The sequence below is a fragment of the Nymphalis io genome, chromosome 17 (assembly GCF_905147045.1).
Source record: "Nymphalis io chromosome 17, ilAglIoxx1.1, whole genome shotgun sequence".
Classification (NCBI taxonomy): Eukaryota; Metazoa; Arthropoda; class Insecta; order Lepidoptera; family Nymphalidae; genus Nymphalis; species Nymphalis io.
In genome coordinates, this window is record NC_065904.1 from 11812544 (window position 1) to 11831447 (window position 18904).

General features: G+C 37.9%; 2 protein-coding genes across 5 annotated transcripts in view; one reads left to right on the forward strand and one right to left on the reverse strand.

Annotated features, from left to right (window-relative positions):
• LOC126774779 (E3 ubiquitin-protein ligase AMFR-like) overlaps positions 1-10755 on the reverse strand; it is a 43979-nt gene extending 33224 nt beyond the window's left edge. The window contains exon 1 of one of the 4 annotated variants that reach the window (XM_050496327.1): positions 10199-10755. In XM_050496327.1, coding sequence (XP_050352284.1) covers positions 10199-10504 — 306 coding nt within the window. In that variant the 5' untranslated portion in view covers positions 10505-10755. The remainder of the gene's footprint in view (positions 1-10198) is intronic. The other 3 variants (XM_050496329.1, XM_050496328.1, XM_050496330.1) reach the window with 3 other exon arrangements.
• A 398-nt stretch (positions 10756-11153) lies between these two features.
• Positions 11154-18892, forward strand: LOC126774777 (protein VAC14 homolog). Its single transcript, XM_050496325.1, has 14 exons — positions 11154-11345; positions 11499-11649; positions 12243-12473; positions 12554-12771; positions 12949-13069; positions 14643-14766; positions 15129-15346; positions 15462-15696; positions 15765-15870; positions 16097-16268; positions 16334-16452; positions 16877-16956; positions 17803-17938; positions 18014-18892. The coding sequence occupies exons 1-14, from the start codon at positions 11245-11247 to the stop codon at positions 18159-18161; spliced, it is 2160 nt and encodes a 719-aa protein (XP_050352282.1). The 5' UTR covers positions 11154-11244; the 3' UTR covers positions 18162-18892.
• The last annotated feature ends 12 nt before the right edge of the window (positions 18893-18904 follow it).

Here is an 18904-nt window from a genome sequence, read left to right on the forward strand (position 1 = left end):
CTCCTGAAAATCAAAGGCATTACGTAATTACCAAATGGGAAAGTTAAATAAAAAATATACAACTTTCTACAGTCGCAAGTTATTATATAATTATTGTAAGCGTTATAGTTTTAATGGAAATTGATAACGTAACTTTTTCACAAGGAATTTAATAAACATTACGTATCATCATTTTCTAGTTAACTTTCTTATTGAGTAAATAATTAGCGTTCATGACTTCACAAACAATAGGACTGTAGGCTTGAACGCTTAGCTCTTTACAATGTTACTCGCGATTCTCATACTTATGTCTTAAATGAAGCACTATTTCTAATAAAATACACAAACGTATCATAAAAATTAAATCGTAGACCATAAATTTCCCACGACTAGACTTATGCTCTTCTTCTGCGACATGTGTGCTAGAATTTCTTCCCTGGAAGTATGTATTTAATAAATATAATATACTAATTTACTATTTATCACGTGAAATCTTAATTTCGTTGCCCGGATTTGAACTTCGATCAAATCTTAAATTTTGTATTCAATCTTCTACGTTGATTATACTCTTGACATCTCATCAAATTTTCATCAAAATTAGTTATTATATTAGTTAGTATAATATTATTAAAGTAAATATGGTAATCATGTGTATAAAATAGGATACAAAAATATCTCAAGGATTCTTTGAAGACATTTGTGACCTCAGCCGCTGATAACGATCACTGTATATATATATATATATATATATAAGTTTATATATATATATATGTTTTAAGATAAAAACAAAGTAAGTAAAATGACTAGCTGTTTCCAATAAATCCACCCACACGTTCTTTATGCAGAAATCCCGTAATGTTTGTTCTTGTTGTTTATGTTTATTACGCAGGTTTCATGCTACATTTGTCATTGTCATATCATTACAACCAGTTCAGTGGTTTAGTCGCGAAGTAACAAACAATTTGGATTCTAGACCTTATCCATTTATATAGACACAGGTTCTATATAGACTAGGCTAATATTTGTTTGACCGTTCACTGTTGGTTCACTCAGTTGAATGCACTGCCATTTGATATAATATCTGCGAATGCACCAAACGTTTGCTACTCGCTGAGCAAATAGAAGTGTCGCTATTAGAATCCGAAGTAACTATGAAAACAAAAAAAAATCATACGTCATTTAGTTCATTTCGGTCAGCGATTTCGTACATATAGAAATAGTTCTCAACTCTTGTATCCTACCTCACTATATCATCACTTGAACGTCATAATTTTATTTCAACTATAAATTGAACTGTAATGAACTAGACGGTTACGTAAGCGCACTATTTATAGAAGCTCATCCGCTATGTCGCATATTACTATATAAAAACATATCGCACACACGTGAATATATATTTTATTGCTCTCGTGAGATAGCAGCTATCTTTGTATACGATATAAAGTTATATTTGAAATAACAAACGCGTCGAACATATTATGCGCATCGTTTGTCCGATTAAATTGAAACTTTGAACCCACTGCAAGCTTTGGTTCTTGGATGGATATAGGCACAGTTCTACACGGATAACAAAACAACAACAAACAAAACAAACTAAAGATACATTGTAAATCATGCCGGACATTAAAGCTAGTTCTTAAAAAACTAAAATCGAATCTTAATATTTTTTATGTGCTCATAATAAAACCTTTGCTAATTAGCTAAAGTAGCTAATTAGCAAAGGTTTAAAAATTCCTCTTCTTAAACTGGAAAATTATATGTTGTTTTTTTTTTTAATGTGAGTCTGCTTTTAAAATTATATATTTATAGTTTGTCTGTTTGAATGTTTGTAAAGCGTCACGCTAAACCCTTCGAACGATTAAGAAATTTGGTACAGATTTCAGAAATTGAACTGAACTGAAGGTTTTTTAATTTAAAAATGAAAAAAAAATATAGTAAGCCATAGTTCTAGCTAACCCAGTAGTTGATGTTTTATCTCTTGTGCTTGTTAAACTGGCTCACACCATTTAATCCAGAAAATATTTAACTGAACGTATGTTTGAGCCCAGACAGGCCTGCGCTGAGCCCTACTAAGGGAGATGTACATATATATACACATCCAAGTAAACTCATTGGAAACGATTACATTAAGTTGAGATTTCTAATCATTAAAAAAAAAAAAAATTTCCAATAGTTGTTTGTAAAAATCTCTGGAGGCTCATATTAGGCTGGAGGTATTTATTTCTTGTCTCGTTGATACCAAATCAACGAGACAAGAAATAAATACCTCTTTCTCTCTTTACTTTTATGTAACTAAGAAAATCTTGAAAGTTGTTTTGTCAATACTTCTTAGAATAGTTTCGATTCCAAACTTGTATTATTTGGATAGCAATAGCCATCAAGCTGATCTTATGATAGGAGTCTTAGTCTTAGGGTATAGCGAAACTCTTCAAGAGCCGTCAGTAATCACCTCGATTTCGGTGCTTTTAATTTGACTTCATTAATTCCACCATCCCATTTTATTTTCCTTAAACTTCATTTAATATTTTTTATTACAAATTAATAAAAACATTTGACAAAATTAAGAAAGTTTCATTGTAATGATTTGTAAAAGAAATGAAAGTTACTGTTTTAAATAATTATTAAAAGCAACCTACTAATTTCCATCCATCTTCAATGGTGCACTGGCTTGAATACCTCAATCCTTACATGAGGAGAAAACTCCGCGCAAACCGCTCTCGAGCTAGGAAGACAAACATCGTGAGCCCCGAAGTGAAACCATGTACGAGTCGGATGGGATTGCATATAGAATCCTCCTTCGCCTCAAGCGGTACTTTTACATTACTTTTACTTTACGTGGATACGGTAAATGTAAATATTTCTATTACACACTTTGTGTTTGTCTATTTGTCATCATTTCACGCAACGTCGGATCGACGTAATTGTTTGCGTATAGATCGTTAACGCGCCGGACAGTGCTGTTCCAGAGAGCTTTTAAACACGGAAATATAAACGGAAGCGGAGAATTTATCTTCTGATTGTCAGCGCCGATGCGCGCAGACGGATCCAGGGATAAAACGCAGTCTAATACTAAAATGTTAATTTTATTGCGCAAGGCAAAACAAGTTTGCATTTCACTTTCGCCGCACGACTGTCCGTTCTCGAAAGTTTATTTTATTTGTCTTAGCGTTCTTTCGATTTAATATTTTGTTACACACATCACATATTGTAACGGTTTAAAACACGTCGCAACACGGGGGCATCGATGGGTCATAACGATAGCGAGATTGTAAATAATATCATTACTATTCGATATACATACATAACTAGGTTATCGTATATTACACGGACCAAGTGTGAGAAAAACGATCAATAATCACTATTAATATTAAACCTACCATTTTATTGTTGATTTTCTGTATCTCATCTCAAATCGAATTATACTTTATTCAAGTACTCCTACAAGGAATCGTTGTTGTATAAGATTATAATTTGTGTCTGTTGATTATACCGAGAAACCAGCAAGAAACATAGTAGTTAATCTATTCCAGCAATTAAATCACAAATATATGTTAATTAAATTCAATAAATAATCGCTACCAAGAGGTCGCTAGACGAACACGTCAACATTAGTAGAAACAGCTAACTGCTGATAGTTTTGTTTATTATTTACTCATAATTATATATATATTCATGGTAATTTAATTTCTGGAAACACATTTTTTCCATAAGATAGTGAATTTTGTTAAAATAATTAAAAACGTGTTTCTGCGTCCTTACTCTCAAGATCAAACGGTCGAAGTATACTTGATTACGAGTTCGTAGTAATTGTGCTGCTGTCATTATTTTTAGTGTAATTAATTTATGACAACGTAATGTTGACATCCTTGTAACACATTATATTACTATGCGAAGGAAGACAGGAAACAGAAGAAGGTTACAGTCGCATCGACGTAGTGCTGGTCTGGTCCTGAGGCGAGCTCCCGAGGTGGTAAATATCGAGACGAGTTTCTGCTTTTCCCTGGATGAGGAGCGTTTCTCGGGTGTTTAGAATTGAAACCCCTCTCCTATGAAAAGTTCTGATCAATGCGCGCGGAGCACGCTCGGCAAGGGTCACGCATGCGTTACGCCAAAACAATACCGTATTCCATGCAGAGGACTGCCATAGCAGGGGTTTTAGTGAGAGGGAGCTGGACTAAGTTACGACTGCACATCATAAGATTCCAGAAGTAAGATTTTGCACGTATAGCGATTGCTTTCAGGTCGTCTCGTTTTGTCGTCATATTGAACTACAAGCGTGCGGGAATAGAGACTACACTTGTGGTTACGCACACACTTGTGTATTATAATAAGCATGCGAATGTAACTAGCCTCCTTTGCCAATTCGATTGTAAAATGTATCTAGAGGACGACAACATATATTCCTTGATTCTTGATAGAAAAATCCTTTTAATCTATGTGTTTTTGAATTATTTATGAAATTACTATAAGTCATGTATAAAACCGTATTAATTCAGCGTTGCCGAAATCCTGCATTTTAAGTTGCGCAAAATTCATGTTTGAAAAAAAAGTTTTTTTACAATGAACATCTGTCAAAATTTCGAACCACGCTATATTTGTTTTGTGAGTTATTTAAAATCAAACGTCTGGAGAGTTTGGGTGCGAATGTTAAGCTTTGTGTCCAGATTCAGGCTGTAATAGCTAAATGAATGTTGCAACTATTCTGTACAAGAACGCAAATCTATCTGACCTAAATTAAGATGTATAACCCGAACCAGGGATCATTTCAAAAGTAGGACTTCATTGCGTAGCTCTAAACAAGAGTTCTTTGAGCTCGAGCTGGCGACTTTGTATACTTTATACATAAACTTAGTAGTTATTGAAGGTCAAAGTTGATTTCTTGAAAGGTTCAATTTATTATTCGAAGCTTGTTTTCGACACAGACCAATAAATTTAAGTCAGCTTCACTTGCTTATGTCATTGTTATCCAATACCTTTGACATTGGAAAGTTTAAAAAATATATTAACGCGTAACAAGTTTGTCTAATCCAAAAATACATGACAAGATTTAGTCGTGTGCTAAGAGAGTGGTACCATCATCGAATCGATAGGATGAAGCTCAAAACTAAGCGGGTGCAACGGAAACATCTCCCGCTCCTACAATTGAAATTCAATCAATATTGCTCTCTGGATGCGCCTGTGCAATGTACATTTCGAAGCGAAGCTCATACCTTCATGATATATAAAGGTTTGAGTTTCGGTGTTTTATAATTTAAGTTGTGCTTTTACACTCACTTTTACACTTTTTTTTATACTCAGTCCATTGTCTAACATAATCATATTTATATGTAAAATATTTTAAGTAGTTATAAAACACAGCTGTTTTTAAATATTAATTTTTGAATATTAATAACGTACTCATGGCCATTTATAATTGTGATATGTTTGTCAATTGTAGTTTATACATATCGTAAAACTGTGTACGAGTACAATTATATATATTACGAAATACATTAATAAAAGCAAACGAAATGATATAACAGAATTTCGCAGCAATTTCCCCGCCCACGTTCAGTCACTCCCACTCCCACATATTCCTAGACATAAACGGCCGTACTTGTAAACGTTGCATAGCGAGTATTTGTTTAACACTGATTTCTCTCTCTCTATCATTATTGATTTGACATTCGTAAGAAGTAGACAGGATTGTTTAATTAATCACATCTTAAACAACATTTTTGGGTGAAACCGTATCTATACGAATATCATAAACTTTATCTGTCTGTCGTTTCGCTTGTTAGTCATTCACGGCTAAGCCACTGAACCGATTTTTATGAAATGTGGTATGAAGCAAGCTTGAACCTCAAGGAGGGACCTAAACACAAACTCTGGCGATATTTAGTTATCTATAAAGATACCCTGACTTAGGTGAAAATAAATACTAGAATTACTGTGTTATTTATTTTGATAAATAATATATAAAAATATATGCTTGTTTTTGTTCATATTATGTGCATTTATGTTCCATCAACGTAATACTAATGTCGTGCATTGTCTGGGAAAATTGTTTACAAAAAATATGAAAAAGGATTTGCAATGTTTGTCGATCGTTAGCTGGTAGCTCATGAAATATAAAACATAATGAACTGTATTGTAAACCACTAATCGCAGAAAGTATAATGTTTAATTTACTTTTAAAAAAAATCCACTTTTTACATTCACCAGTTCAATGACACGAATTCGCAGACAATGAAATTATCGTAACGGTTTTTGAAGAAAAAAAATCATTGTTGAAATGTACAAAAATCATCCTGAAATTATTTAAAGTAAACAAAGCAACCATTGCAAATGCCCATAAATACTCATTAAGGCGTCGCAGTTAGAACTCCAAGCCCTTCTACCTTGTACAACACTCACCGTATACCCGACCGTCAATCAAATGCTCTATCGTCGTCGAGTGAGCCACTTTAATTACAGGCACAAAAGGTATAGCCGTAAGTTCTTCAGAGCATTACTAATGTCTAAACTTCGTTAGGTCGAGCTCTATATTGAGCACATATTTGAATTTCAGTTGATATCATCACTTCGATAGACCCACAGACCAATTCGAAATTAAGCTACCCCTTGACGATCATCAACGAGAGAGTTTACTTGGTAGTAAGACATTGCATTAACGATGTAAGGCTTACAGCGCCATGCTCATGGGGCAGTGGTATGCCTAGGCACAATTACCCCTCCGTCTAGTCCATCCGAGTATCATCAAAATCAATCCGACGAGCAAGACAAGTGGTCACCTCCTCCCATTGACGCCGGCTCTTGTGCCTTTTTAGCGATAACATAACAGATGAGTCTAAATGAAGTCCTAACGTTTCGTCATCTTAACCAATATCAACACTTACTTGAACTAATTACGTACAGCAATATTGATTTCTGTAATATATCCAATAAATTGCGCCGATACGCGTGGACTGAACCGTAATTTGAGTAGTGAAGTCAAGATGGCCGTGATGCGTAGTGAGGTGTGTGGTCGTGGACGCATAAAGGTCGTAACACAGATTTAAGCAAAATATATAAAATAAGGTTAAGTCTGATAATACTAAAGGTCAAGTACTATGTGATATTAATGCAATGTAAATCTACTATTTAACACATAAACAATATACAATCATCAAGATTTGAGAACTTTCGATAAGAAACTAATAATTTAGATTATTATTGAATTATTGATAGCCCAGAATTTTATGAAGTAACATAGATCACAAAATATTTTAAATATGAATGCTCGTTATATTGTTTGCAGACATTATTATAAAAAAAGGCTTTATATAAGTTTTACTTTCTCTTTGTATTCTCTTGTTTGTATAAATGATTTAAAGTTTTGTAATATGTACATAATTTGGACAACGATCACACTTTAAACCATGAGGTTCCGACACCTTCGGTCCATGCCTCATCGTTTACAGTTTAGACCTGACGATAACGACATGTAAGAAGGTTGATAACCCCTGAAGACGTGGTGCATGCCCGATTTAATTACGAAAACCTTGGGTCGTGCGCTAGCAGCCTTCTCACAATAACACGGTCTCGTTAATACCTTGCTTCGCAATTAAAATTCAGAGGTCATGTAGTGCTCATTTCATTTGAAAAATTAGTTCTTTGGAATTTTAATTAAAAGTGTGTATATATATATATATATATATATATATATATATATATATATATACATACGAAGCTAAAGAATCATATTACTAAAATCCTTTTTATATATATTTAGAAAATCTAATCTTGAAACTTAACAAATTATGAAATGATATCAACTTTAAAATCATACATATAATTAACTAGCTAAGGGTGGAGTTCAGTTTGAAAATCATTCGAGATCAGCCATTTTAATGTTTAACCTAAATTAGTAGACGACGTGAAGGTTGTTATAACTTTTGATAGACGAAACCGATTTTGATTAAATAAATACTAACTGGTGCCTTGGAATACTGCTTAGTATAATTCAGTTATTTGTATTTATAATATCCGTTTTGAAGATTACCTTGGACATACATACAGACGGATACACAAAAATAAAAAAAAATGTTCGTTTGGTTTTGGTAACTTACACAAAGCTATATTAATACAAAAGTTATTTCGAAATGCCAGACACTAATTTTTTTTTTTTTTTAATTATAAATATTGTATGTGGCCACAATATCCTATAAACGTTGGCACTGTAAGAATGTTAATCGATCCATACCGACCAACATGCCACTAACCCTACGAGATGAAAGACGTTATTTCCCTTGTCCATTGTGATAATCAAATCTTGCAACCGAATATTATGCCTTTTCCAAACGTTTCAACCAACATTTTACACACACCATCGGCGCTGGCGACAATACAGTTTACTATATTCAATAAACAATATTTTACGCCATTGCCTAAATGAAAGCTTATTTTCTAAATTGTTTTTACTTGTTTTATCATTGACTATCAATTTACGTTTGCTATGCCGTGAAGTACCGCTCTATTACCAAATATCAAACAGTAAAACAGTTTTTGTTCACATTCAATCAGCTATATAAATGCAAATTAATAAACAACAAACCGTTATGGATTTTCATTATGTATTCATTTGTTTTTTAAACATAAACCCGAATTGAAGGGAAAGTGCGTTTGTTTGTTACGTTTTCTTTTTTCACGTCTTAACTACCCAAGCGATCATCATGAAATTTTGCATACACGTTGTCAGAGTATAGAAGAAGACATAGGGTACCATGTGATTTATATCTATAGATTTACAAACTATTGTACTAAATCAACGAGACATATGTGCTAGGTAAATAAATATGTGTATCCCGTAATACGCGTAATCCAAGTTTGCCGGTCTGCAGTTGGCTCTCCGAGATGAAAAGTTACAGAACCACTATAATAGACGACTAGACTAAACGTGGCAAGTAATATGACTTATGCCGGTTACTTTGGTGAGCTACCATTTTTTTTATAAAAAATACATGTACATGATATATTATTGATTTTAAAATTACTGAAACACTTAAAAACAATTTTGATAAAAAATGTATATTCTATACTAGCATCTGATCCCCTCCCCTTATACGACGCAGGCGCAGCCACGAGAGGGGAGAGGCTGCCAATTTTAGTTAGCCTATGTGTAACTCAAGATAAGACAATTTGATTCCATTCGCGAGATTCGGAATCCCAGTCGTTTTTCAGTACCGAAAATTTCAGGATAAAATTTGAGCAATCTAGAGATTTTCGGAAATGACAAAAATGAACTTATTCATTTGATATGATTGTTTCTAAAATTTATACAGAAGCTGCTGTTTATTTTAAAATACTTTAAATTTTATTATGGTGTAGTTTAACATCTGAAGAGTGATTATTTTATGAATATTCAATTATTTTGAAGTCGAAAATAATTATTCATATAATATATTCTGGTTTTTTGTTACCTGTCTACAATCCCGGGATCATGTGTAATCAATCCAGAAATTAGAAAAAAGGGCCAGGATTGAGTTCTCTAGTCAAGATACAACATATTTCTATTCTAAACTTCATCAATATCTGGTCAGTAGACTTTGCATGAATGAGTAACAAAGATCCTCACAAACTTTCGCCTTTATAATATTAGGATAAAAGTCGATTTGTGATTTAGTATGTAGCTTAAAGCTTAGTTTTTTTTTTTAAATATTAAACAACATAAATAATAATTTAAATATGCAGTACTTGAAAAATAAAATAGAAATTAAAAAGAGAGTATTTTATCTTTAAATACATGTAATATAATATATCTGTATATAATACATGTTATCATATATACATTATGTTAGTAATAAATAAACCAAACACAATTTCTTTATCTTTATTATGGTCATGACTATATTTTTATTTAATTATGATTTGACATTTATAATTATTCTTAATATTCTAGGTCAATTAATAAACCACTTAAGAATTTTAAAGCATATGAACAAGTGAAAATAGTAAATGGAAATATTATTGATAGAGAATATTAAATGATTTATTTGTTTTATTTTATTGCTTCGCCATGATCTTTATATTATTATCATAATTTAAGTTTCAATGAGTCTTTTTCCTCCTGCAACTTATTTAAAATGGCTTTAAAACAGCTTGCTCAGCTACATGTTTAATTTTTCCTTCTTACTTAAAATAAGTATTTTCGATGCAACAAATTATTTGTTTAAAATTAAAATCCATAAATAGTACTCACCCACATACACAATGGCTCCTGCATCATAAAGGTCATCACTTCTAGAAATTGATCGCTAAAATTCTTCGTTTCGTTCATCGGAAGCTCCACAGTAGCCGTTACCGCTGGTTGCACCATCTTTGCCGCTTCGCCTTCTACGCTCCCCGAAGCCGCCTCCTGTTTCTGCAGGGTTGTGTTAGCCTTCCAGTTTGGGTCACTTGTTACATGCACAGCATAATACATGGCTACCGATAACAATAAAACACTTCCCGCCGAGTAAACCTTGAGATTCGGCAAGGGCATCCTGTTTACGATAGTCACAGGCATCTTGAAAGTTCTACACTAAATAACTAATACGTAAATTGTTCACCGGAGCAACAACTCCTCTGAGAGTTTGGGTACATTGAATCGCTTACAAATGTAAATTTATCCAAATAACATCGCAGAAATGATAACAACACATCACCGAATAATAAAATGTCAGATAAAGACGACCGTGCGTGACTGAAACTCGCAATTTATGTGAAATAATTTATTATTATGCGTCAACTCAACTATTATCGATTTTAAGGAAGGTTAAAATATCGATGTTCGATGTATCCGACCTGCGTAGAATCGATTACATCGTGAGTACAATAAATATTTTAGCTTATCGTAGTTGTGTATGTTTTTTATCATAGTAACTAAAAAAACGCTACATAATATTATACATATTGTTTAAATTGTACTCTGTAAAAAATTAATGTCAAAAACATTGCCTACTGTTTTAAAGGAATCGATTTTATGTCGATTCCTCACTTGAAGTATTTTGGTCATCCGATAATTAATAACGTACGTAGTTTTGACCAATTCAGACATATTTGGAATAAATTTAAATTAAGAAAGCATATTTATCAATAGTATTTGTTACAATTCCGAACTGAAATAAATGGCTATGACGTTGACGTTGTCAAGTCGATAACTTAATGACAGTTAGGGTTTGAGGAGGTACCTAAATCGAAAAATATTGTTTTTTTTCGAATAAACAAGTAAAATTTGTACAAAAATATTGTATAAATAAATTCGAAATGACTGAACGTGACTACGCTCCTCTAAGTGCAGCATGTGTTCGAGGGTTGTGTGATAAACTATATGAGAAAAGGAAATTTGCAGGCGTTGAGATAGAAAAGTATGACTGTTGTTATTTTTCTTATAGTAATTTTATTTTATATTATGAATTTTGTTCTTTAAATTTGATTTCTATATTTAGAAAAAAAACATTATTACTTAATGAATATAAGCAAACACCATAAATTATAAATAACATTTGCTTGACTTACAGAATGGTTAAAGACTTCAACGATGCCAACAATACTAATCAAATAAAACGTTTAATTCGTGTTCTTGGGCAAGATCTCATGTCTTCGACCAACCCCAATGTCAAAAATGGAGCGCTGATGGGTCTTTCTTCAGTCGCAGTGGGCTTAGGAAAGGTAAAAGTAACTTATTATGATAAACGGTTTTTAAATGAATTTACTAAATATCCGTACAAAGGTCTCAATTATTTGTACCGCACCAATAAATAAATTAACATTACAGTAAATATATTAAAATAATTACTTACTGATTCTACTTGTGACGAGAGTAATATTTTTATTAACTAAGCTCTCAAAATGTCACAAGTTTTAGAGAATAATAAGTTGCATTGCTCTTGACTTTGTACAAGCCTGACTGAGTAGGTTCCAACCAATCATTATTTATTCTAGTGTCAAATTTTGTATTAGTATTGTTTTGTTTTGATGAAGGGAGAGTGCAACTGCAGGCACAATGGACATAACATCTTAGTTCTCAGGGTTGATGGTGGTGTATTGACAGTTAGTAAACCACCCCTGGTTTTCGTTTCTTTAATAAAAAGAAAAAGGTACTGATACTACCAGTTTTATTCACTGAATAAAGTCAGTATGTCTTATAAAATTATTTGAAAATTGGCATATTTGACCTGTCAAAGTTAATATATCTTAGTATTTTTTTAAAAGGAATATGCTCTTATCATACAATTGAACCGGACTGATCACACTGGTTATAGGGTTCTATAACATACATCGGAGAGCTAACACATCCGATTGTGGCATGTCTGGGCGAGAGCGAAGCGCGAGTGCGCTACGCGGCTACCGAGGCGCTGTTCAACGTGCTGAAAATCGCGCGGGACGCCGCCTTGACGCAGTTCCCGCTCGTGTTCGACGCGCTCGCGAGGCTGGCCGCGGACCCCGAGCCGCAGGTCCGGCAGGGGGCCGAACTGCTCGATAGACTAGTCAAGGTACATACATCCCGGTAGGTACATACATACTCGTACCGACGGGAGCTAGTAAGTCTACAACGTAAACGGTTACCCGTCAGGACATCGTGACGGAGAGCCCGTGCCTGGAGCTGTCGCGCGTGGTGCCGCTGGTGCGCGAGCGCATGTACACGCGCAGCGCGGCGGCGCGGCAGTTCGCGGTGGCGTGGGTGTCGGCGCTGGACGCCGCGCCCGCGCTGGGCCTGCGCCGCCACCTGCCCGAGCTGCTGGACGGGCTGTTCACGGTGCTGGACGACCCCAACCCGGAGATCAGACGCATGTACCTACCCAATCGAATCGATTCACTTGTTTCGATTATTCTTTGATCGAGTAGATTTTGGTAGCGATCGACATTATCCTTTAAACGATAAAAATAATTTTTCATTCTTATCGCTAATCTTGTCATAAAGTTGGATATCGTAACTGAAGCTGGGCGTTAAAGTTGTATCATTTCTAGGTGTGACGTGCAGCTGAATGAGTTTCTGCGCAGCATAAAGAAGGACCCGTCGGAAGTTAACTTTGAAGCGATGATCAACATTCTTATCACGCATGCGCAGTCCACGGAGGAGTTATTACAAGTTAGCTAATAACATATAACAAAATTAAATCTTAATTAAATAACAATAAATAAATCATAATTAATTTTTGATTAAATTGTCGTTAAAAAAGAGATTTAAATAAGTCACGTCAATTATGTTCTTATTTATAATCTATAAATACAAAACCCGTTCGCAAGTCCGTTACGTCTCGTCGTAAGGTTCAACCATCTGACACAGATTTGTACACTCAATAGAAGTTCCCTGCCCTATTTTTTTTCACACATTGGAAACCTTCAAAAAAAGTTCCCGGCTCTCTTAGATGGGGGGAATCGGGTTATGTGGGAATCTTACCCACTAAAACCACTGCGAAGGTCGTCCTCGGCACGGATCGTGTTGATTTAACTCATCCGCGGCCCCTCCCGTGCTGCCCTATAGCCTATTCCTACCACAAGAAGAGTAAAACCAAATAAACTTTGACATAGAATTGACGTGATATCGTTGGTTGAGTATTCGCGAAACAGTGACGTTTTGAATGTCGGCGAAGTTGTTATCGAAAAGTAGTTCAGTGGAATGTAACCGTAACAGCCTGTGAATGTCCCACTGCTGGGCTAAAGGCCTCCTCTCCTCTTTTTGAGGAGAAGGTTTGGAGCTTATTCCACCACGCTGCTCCAATGCGGGTTGGTAGAATTCACATGTGGCAGAATTTCAGTGAAATTAGACACATGCAGGTTTCCTCACGATGTTTTCCTTCGCCGTAAAGCACGAGATGAATTATAATCACAAATTAAGCACATGAAAATTCAGTGGTGCTGGCCCGGTTCAAAACCCACGATCATCGGTTAAGATTTACGCGTTCTTACCACCGGGCCATCTCGGCTTTTTTTGGAACAAAAAAAATGTGAACAGTGGAATGTGTTGTGTTATAAATAAAAATATAGTAATCAAGAAATGTTTTTATTGTATAATATATCAGAGCTATAAGCAAATCGCGTGGAATATGTTATTAATTACGTAAACCTAAGTTTCGTTCGTTCGTTCTTTCTGCTCCGGTTTGTAACTCCTTCTTCGTTAGGCTATAGATACAGATACTGTAATGCATGGTAAATTGATAAAGTTTCATTTCATTATGTGATTCGCCCACGCCTTGTAGATCTTTTGGGTCGATCTTCGACTACTTTTAACAATAAAACTAATAAACTTTGTTAACATTAGGCCGATTTTTTAAATCCAAGTTAACTTTTACTGAATAATAAATTTCTTATTTCGATAGATTTTTTTGGAAAAACTTCGCAAAGGTAGAATAACGGTCTACATAAAAGGCGTATGTCGTAATACATGTAACTATTGGCTAACGCGGCTCACGCCGGTCAAGTTAAAACCTTTCGGTAATTTTTAAGTTTATTTCAATTAGCCAGACTGACAGACAAACGCGCCGGGGACTTTGTCTTATAGGGTGTATTGACGTGTAAAAGTTTCTTCCTTTGTTCGATGCTGATATACCGTTGATCAGTAGTAGCAATTTGAGTAATCTTATTGCATTAATATTAAGCTACTTATTTTACGATGTGGCCGTGTGGGGTCCCACCCGATGGTTAGTGTTGTGTGTGCGCAGCTGACGGCCGTGACGTGGCTGAAGGAGTTCGCGGAGCTGAGCGGCGCGGGCGTGCTGCCGCACGCGTCGGGCGTGCTGCGCGCCGCGCTGCCGTGCCTCGCCTACACGGACGAGCCGCGCAAGAGTATCCTTTGCTCGATATTTTAAGTCGAGTTACTTCCTTGCAACTGACTTCTTCCGCACCGTCCTTGCGTCATTCCTTAAGACCTTACTTCAAAGCTACTTTAGAGTTATGGTTCTGGTCTCTTCGGGAGAAGCGAGTGACTCAGTTATTGTGTTAGCTCGTTTGGTTTAATTAGCGACGTTACAGGCCAGAAAAAACTGATAATTTTTCAAGGACAGAAAACCCTAGATTTGTTGCGAGATGGCTTCGGTAACTAACTCCTCGTGTGTTGTACTATTCCGTCGTTTGTGGTTACAGTTTTAGGAAATCGGAGACTGAAAAATTTAATAGTACGCGATAAATCCTTACGTCGATTAACCCAGAGATACGCGAAACGGCAGCCACTGTTAACCTTCAGCTGACCAAACTCGTGTCGGATGCGTCGGTGATTCGAGTGGGCGAGGAGGAAGGGGAGGGACCCCGATTGCAGCTCGACGCGGTGGTGGAGGTGCTGACGCAGATGCTGCACCACAGCTCCGTGCACACCAAGGTGGCCACGCTCGACTGGATCCTGCACCTCTACAACAAGCTGCCGGCCGAGGTGAGCCACTAGACTCGACGCTTTCTATACAGGAACCTAAAATAATGAAAGGAAGTTACGACGACGACCCTCGTGAAAAAAGAATAAGTGAACATAATGTATGACGGCGCCGCAGATGTACGCGCGCACGGAGCGCGTGTTCGTGAGCGTGGTGGCGTGCCTCACGGACGGCGCCGACGACGTCGTGCGCCGCGCGCTCGCCGTGCTCGCCGAGATCTGCTCCTGCCCCGCCGCCGACGCCTCCGCCGCCAACGCCCCCACTAGCGGCCCCACTGCCGCCGCCGACGCCCCCACTAGCGGCCCCACTGCCGCCGCCGCCTCAGCTGGCGCCTCCGGCGTAGACTCCTACGGTATGTTGGCGTGTGGTTCCGGTTCAAAAGCACATTGTTTTGTAACATACCTGATGGTTGCCTTGCAGACGATTTGGAGAACAGCCCGTACTATCAGAAGTTCCTGAACGCTCTCCTGAGGCTGCTGGCGGCTGACGAAAATCTCCTGGAAGACAGGGGAGCGTTTATTATAAGGTCATTGCAGCATACTATACGTCACTTATACATGTAGAAATTATTTTTTAACTAAAATAATTTACCAATAATTTCGAATACAACTCCCCAACCAATCGATTATGTCCACCGCTGTTTCTATTATTAGTTAGATATAGAAAATGGTTCAGCATATATGAGAGGCCACGAGAGCAGTAATATAGAAAGTCGCTAGTACATTAGATCGGCCGTAACGCGCGCTGTGCAGGCAGCTGTGCGTGCTGGTGGGCGCGGAGGCCGTGTACCGCGGCGTGGCGGGCGCGGCGCGCGCGCGCGAGCCCCGCCTGGCCGCCCGCCTGGCCGACGTGCTGGCCACGCTGCTGCTCACGGCGCCCGAGCTGCACCCGCTGCGCCTGCGCCTGCGCGCCTTCGACGACGAGGTGGGTCGCGCCGCGTGTGCGTGTGTGTGCGGGGTGTGCGCGGTACTGACGGGCGCTGTCCGCAGGCGACGGTGTCGCTGTTCCGCATGCTGTACCTGTGCTGGGCGCACAGCCCGGTGGCGCTGCTGGCGCTGTGCCTGCTGACGCACAACTACGCGCACTGCGCAACGCTCATCAGCACCTTGTATCCTTTCCGTCAAACGTGCTTTTTATGAACGTCTAACTACATCAGCGATTTCATCACGCTCTAAGAAAAGTCGACCCTGGAGATGTAACGATAACGATAGTCTCCCCCATATAAACGAACCAAAATTGTTGATTTGTGAACTTTAGTCGCCTGGATCAGCAGACGGGCTCACGTGTGTCACGTGTGCTTTCCGACATATTTAAGTTCAAAAACGCCGAACTAAATAAATGAATTTTGCTTAATTAAATGAGATCGGGATCGTTCCTAGAATGAGATCTCGACTCGACTCGACTCGACCAAACGCAATTAATGATTTACTAACTCTCTAAATATCTAAATGGCGTAAATATTCCGTAACGATTCTACTAGAGTAGAATATTTTCAATAATGCTTTGCGATTTTCTTTAACACAAGTCCTCAGCGGTGAACTCGAAATAACAGTAGATTTTCTCACGGAAGTCGACAAACTGGTGCAACTGATCGAATCTCCGGTGTTCGCGTGTAAGTTTATTGTATCTATCTAGATCACAGTGTTTACTTAGTTTACTCTTAAATAGTAAAAAGACTAAATTGTATCAAATTAATTTATCCAAATGTGAAATATCTGAAAAAAAATTCGAGATGGCCTAGTGGTTAGAACGCGTGAATCTTAACCGATGATCGTGGGTTCAAACCCGGGCAAGCACCACTAAATTTTCATGTGCTTAATTTGTGTTTATAATTCATTTCGTGCTTGACGGTGAAGGAAAACATCGTGAGGAAACCTGCATGTGTCTAATTTCATTAAAATTCTGTCACATGTGTATTCTACCAACCCGCATTGGAGCAGCGTGGTAGAATAAGCTCCAAACCTTCTCCTCAAAAGGGAGAGGAGGCCTTAGCCCAGCAGTGGGACATTAACAGGCTGTTACTGAAGCGAAAAATCTTATACACTCCAAAATTTCTTTATATCACTAGTTAAACTGCTATGGGGCGCTCGTAATAATGGCGGACCCTTATATTGATGGAGTAGACTGAGTTCTTCAGCATTCGTGATTAGGAAAATAAATATTGTTAAAAATTAAGTTGCAGGCTCTCCTTGTTTATTTTATTAACTTACAAAGCATATTGTCCTATGGCATTCTGTTGTGGGGTATATTGTGTTGCAGAAGATAACCTGGTTCCGCCTACCTGCGCAATATATAGCCTGGGCCCTGAAGTTTCTTTAAGAAACAAATTTAAAGAAATTGAGATACTGAGTGTCGCTTCTCAATCTTTATTTGACAGTGCCATGTATGCTAAATTGTGATATATTTACTATAAGTAACAAAATAAGAATAAGCTGGCTAGTGTCGGGCCTCCCCCCAGACCTGCGCCTGGAGCTGCTGGGCGGGGAGGGCAGTGCGGAGCTGCGCTCGGCGCTGTTCGGGCTGCTCATGCTGCTGCCGCAGAGCGAGGCCTTCCACTCCCTGCGGCGCCGACTGCACTGCGCGCCGCCCGACACGTGAGTGGGTTACCGATCGTTCGGGGTGGACGTGCACGGAGCGCGCGTGTGGACTACAGAGCTGTTCTGACGCAGCGCGGCCCCGGCGGCGGCGCCGGCGCGCTGGGCGCTGGACTTCCCGGCGCTGCTGGGCGAGTTCCGGCGCGTGCAGGCGGCGCACCGCGACCACCGCATGCTGGAGCGCCGCCTCAGCCGCGCGCGCCTCTTCGACCCGCGCTCCTAGGCCCGCGGCGCCTCCCGCCCGGACTTGTAAATAACTCTAAAGTCTATAACGACCTTGTTATGTATTCGATTATTTCATTTGCGAGCCAATTGTAGTTTGCCATCTCCGATGATCGACGAGAATCGACGGCGGTAGGAGGTAATATATTTTATTCTCAGGAGCGCACAGGTGTGGCCGTAGCCTTACATATTCCGCACTAGCGCTTGTTAACGCGGATGTGTCCGCTGCTTCGGGGAGCCTAAGTTTGTAAGCAGCTAATATACGGATAAATCAGCTTGGAGACGTTTCTGCGTTTGTAGTGGTATAATACACGGTTACTAAAACTCTCACATATGTAGCGTTAGAAGTGTCATTATATTTATTAATACTAATTAATTTGTAATAAAATATATAGGAATATGTTAAAATTGACATCGCAAAATAATACACAATATTTATTCTATTGTAGGAGAAATGTTATTTCGGAGTAGAGACGACGCCTTAGATAGAATATCGGAACGAATTATCATTAAGATAAGTGATTGATGGGATGACAGCGAGAATGACGATGTCTTCGAAATATCAGATTAGTAACTATAAAAAGTATTTGATTGTATGTTTATCTGCTGACGGTGCGCTACTACAAACGAAAAAACATCTTCAAGCTGATTTGACTGTAGCTGTATTTAAAAATTTATGTATATAGATATTTAAGATTTGAAGTTTCTAGAATATAAGATGAGCACATTCCATATCGAAGTTTT

Coding starts and splice junctions, on each gene's coding strand:
- LOC126774777 (XM_050496325.1), top strand. CDS start 11,245: ATGACTGAACGTGACTACGCTCCTCTAAGTGCAGCATGTGTTCGAGGG. Junction 15,697..15,764: donor CTCCGGCGTAGACTCCTACG/GTATGTTGGCGT, acceptor GTTGCCTTGCAG/ACGATTTGGAGAACAGCCCG. Junction 16,453..16,876: donor GCAACGCTCATCAGCACCTT/GTATCCTTTCCG, acceptor ACAAGTCCTCAG/CGGTGAACTCGAAATAACAG.